Source organism: Athene cunicularia (genome assembly GCF_003259725.1).
Source record: "Athene cunicularia isolate RWA chromosome 6 unlocalized genomic scaffold, athCun1 chr6_part1, whole genome shotgun sequence".
Taxonomy (NCBI): domain Eukaryota; kingdom Metazoa; phylum Chordata; class Aves; order Strigiformes; family Strigidae; genus Athene; species Athene cunicularia.
The window spans coordinates 10,693,768-10,697,671 of record NW_020799105.1 but is presented as its reverse complement, the minus strand read 5'-3'; the positions used below and the strand labels follow the sequence as shown (position 1 = coordinate 10,697,671).

The 3,904-nt window shown below is 52.7% G+C and overlaps 1 protein-coding gene across 1 annotated transcript; it reads right to left on the bottom strand.

The window, feature by feature from the left end:
* Positions 1-322: 322 nt before the first annotated feature.
* Positions 323-3,898, bottom strand: GOT1 (glutamic-oxaloacetic transaminase 1; the record flags this gene model as incomplete). Its single annotated transcript, XM_026851640.1, has 8 exons — positions 323-583; positions 869-1,011; positions 1,139-1,304; positions 1,439-1,589; positions 2,273-2,377; positions 2,579-2,691; positions 2,922-3,045; positions 3,617-3,898. Coding segments are annotated over 8 exons (1,224 nt in total), but the record flags the coding sequence as incomplete, so codon positions are not given.
* Positions 3,899-3,904: the final 6 nt, after the last annotated feature.

Here is a 3,904-nt window from a genome sequence, read left to right as displayed (position 1 = left end):
GGGGGGGGGGGGGGAAGCCAGCAACAGCTTCGTCCCTCCCCAAAATACTACTGAGTGATATCAGTTGACAAGCTGTACGAGATCCCAGCTGATTGGGCAGTTATCCCACAGCACATTGCACTGGCCTCGATCAAACTGATCATTTACACGAGTTGATTTGGATGTGATAAAGATGCAGCATTAAGAGCCTGAAGACCAGGCTGCTGTCAGTCAAATAAGAGACAAGGTGACTCATGCTGTCCCCACCCTCTTGGGGGCACTGGCTTACCATAGTGCAAGGGGTACTTCAAAAAGGTCAAAAGATGATTATCCCTGACTGAGCTACCATTCCCATCTTTATTAAACCCCAAGAGGTGTGGAACAAGGCAAGCCATGAGCAGAAAGACACATACTACACACTACGGCTTTGGTGACTTCATGTTAAGTTTGGTTGTTCATGGGCTTCATTGGATTTTTGTGACAGCTTCATGGATGGACTTGGCCACATAGTCCAGGTTCTTGGTAGTCAGGCCACACATGTTGATGCGCCCACTAGCCATCAGGTAGATGTGTTTTTCCTTGATCATGTACTCCACCTGCTTAGCTGGGGAAACAATTGGATATCAGGTCAGAGTAGTGACCCCACAGCTCAGAAAAGCCCAAAGAATCAGTTGTGGCTGCTTGAATCTTTCATAACCAGCAGAAAACTTCAAGCACTGGCCACTAAAATGCTGTCTGATGCTTCATCCCTGCCAAGCCACAGAGGCAGTGATCCCAGGACTTCAGCAACGTTCCCAAGAGATTCCTGCCTAGACCGCTTCAGCCCAGTTCACCCCCAGCAAAACTGTCCTCACCCAATCCTCCCTTCACCAGGCCACTGAGTACTTACGGTTCAACCCTGTGAAGCTAAACATGCCGATCTGCTCTGTGATGTGGTTCCAGGTGCCTGGGGTCCCAAGGGACTCCAGTCGAGACCGGAGCTCTGACCGCATCAGCAAGACCCGATCTGCCATCGTCTTCACATTGTCCTTCCTGCAGCAGGCAGGAAGCAGAGCGTGGGGACAGGCACCTGTCTGGTTTGGAGCCATCTGGCCAAGCCTGGCACTCAGGGAGACAGCTTCCCCCCTTTCCCTCTCCCACCAGCCCTGGCAACACGTACCACTCAGCAAAGAGCTGTGGGGAAGAAAGTGTAGTTGCCACAATCCGCGCTCCCTGGGAGGGAGGGTTGGACCAAGTGGTGCGCACAATCTTCTCCATCTGGGAAAGCACACGCTGCACGTTGTCTGCATCCTTCCCCACCACAGTCAGGTTCCCCACACGTTCATCTGTGGACGAGCCAAGAGACGTGAGCCATTGGCCCCACATTTCATGGCAAAGCAGAGCTCTCCCTACCCCCAGCATGCCAGCCCCATCTGTCTAGGTATGATGCTACTGGGCCAGCTTACTGCCAGACACTCACTGTAGAGCCCAAAGTTCTTGGAAAACGACTGTGCACAGAAGAGCTCAAAGCCCTCGGAGACAAAGTATCGCACAGCCCAGGCATCCTTGTCCAGGCTGCCAGAGGCAAAACCTTGGTACGCCGAGTCGAAGAACGGAAACAGGAACCGGCGCTGCAAGGAGGAACAGTGTTAGAGGGAAATCCCTTCCCCACAGCCTTCACTTTACCCCCCACTGTCCCCACAGGAGGGAAAAAAATGACCATCGAGCTTCCAGACGAATACAAAAGAAACGTGGTCCAGCAATACCAGACTGGGACATTTTTTTTCTACTGGGATAAAAGAATAGGAAGACTAAAGTGGTCAATAAAAGGTCAAACGCAGGAGAAAACTGCATTTGAGGATGCAGGCACAAGAGATGCACCACCTGCTATCCAGCACCTGTGAAAAGCGGGTGCCTGTGGAAAATCTTTCCAGCCCAAGAAACCTCACTGCAGTCCATGCCACAGAGTTAGAAAATTCACAGAATCGCAGAATCATCCAGGTTGGAAAAGATCTTGAAGGTCATCTAGTCCAACCATTAACCTAACACTGACCATTCTCAACTACACCATATCCCTAAGCCCTACTGAAATCAAAAACTTGGAGGCATGAGCAGAACTAAGATAATTCTATTTTCTGAGCAGACAACCAGCATCCTGTCAGCCTCTCTCTTCAACACCTGCCCTGCAGGACTCTTCCAATTCCTGCCACATCTCATGCAATTCCCTACAGCCTATTTTGGATACAAGTGCTCTGGCTAGCTCAAGAGCTATCTGTTCCCTCAGCACTGCTTTAGCCCCAGCAGCAGCCCATACCTTCATAACAGCAGCAATCTGCTTCCACTGCTCTGGAGTAGGGTCTGTGCCTGTCGGGTTGTGCGCACAGGCATGGAGGATGAAAATGGAGAACTCTGGGGCTTTCTGAAGAGAGAGTGAGAGCAGGTCTTGGTCACACACATGAATGAGACTGGGCACCCATAGCAGAGGGAGAGGCCCCAAACTGCTCTGGGCACCAGCAGTCTCTTTCACAGAGATCCAATTCCAGGCAGAGCACGCAATAGCCCAGGCAAGTGCTGAGAGCACAGCACCAAGCTCAGTCTGTCCTATGCCAGTTTTACTAACCTCCATGTCACCCAGCAGCCCCTGGAGATCCAGACCCCTCTTTGCAGCATCCCAGTAGTGGTAGGTTCTAATATCTTTAAAGCCAGCATCCATAAACACAGAATTGTGGTTCTCTGAAGAAAGAAATCACTTTTCAGAAAAGGAGGCTCCACCTCCAGCAAGCCACCTTCTCCAGTCCCAGTATCTTCCTAAATATCACCAAAACACAATGGAGATACTTACTCTCCCTTTACTCACAAGGGGAAGGCCCCTTCTCACTGCTCAGGCTCCTGCCATTCCTCCCTCCCCTGCTGACCCACAGGGCTCCCTGTGAGGAGGTGGCAGCACTGATGGCAGCACTCACCCCAGGATGGAGCAGAGACATAGACCGGGGTCGTTGTGTTGTTGTTTCCATTGTACCACCGCCTCAGAAACTCTGCGCCAATACGCAGAGCACCCGTGCCACCCAAGGACTGAACGCTTCCGATCTGCAACAGAGAGAGTTGCCAGCAGGGTCCACCCAGGTCAGTCGGTGCAAACAGTGGCATTTGGGAGAGCAACACAGGATCCCAGACGTGTTCCCTGGCGTCACCCCAGCCAAGGCACTATCCCCTTCCAGTAGTCTTCAGCTTCCTTTGGTGCTCAGGCCTGTCCTGATGCCTTCTACAGTTATAAATAAACTCCAGTTTATTCCTGTTGCTTTTTGGCACAGAGCAGGTTCCCCCGCCAGTAGCTTATTTCAGGAAAGGTGGTCCATGATCTGACTTCAGTTCCCATGGGGCAGCCTTTAAAATAATGAGGGAAAAAACCAATTCCTGTCACAGCCCACATTTGGCCTTTCCCAAAAACTATGACTACTTGCTCAATCAGCTTCAAGTACACGGATTCATCAAGTAACCTACAACCAATAAAGACCATGTCAGAGAAATCCCCAAATCCTGCCAGAACGCAGTCACTCCGCACATTTATGCTCTTCTGCTCAGTCTGCTACCGAGACACCCCGGGGTTCCCAGCAGCTTCCTGAGCAAGGAGCAGTCTCATTCCCTGTCCACCACCTACCCGGTTCTCCTTGATGGCGGGGCTGTCGTCACCCAGGGCAATCCGGGAGGCGTTGGCCCGGAACTCGGGCAGACCGAGGATGGGCAGGTACTCGTGGTTCAGGCTGTGGTCATTGGCGATCATCTGCTCCACCTTCTTCACCACCGGCAGGACCCATGGCTTCCCCTCGTCCGTGCGGTAGGCTGCGAGAAGAGGGAGAGCTGTCCCCTCCACACCCGGGAAGACGCTGGGCTTCCCGGCGCCCGGCGGGGCCTGCCCGGGGCACCGACACGCGAGGCCAGCCGGCAG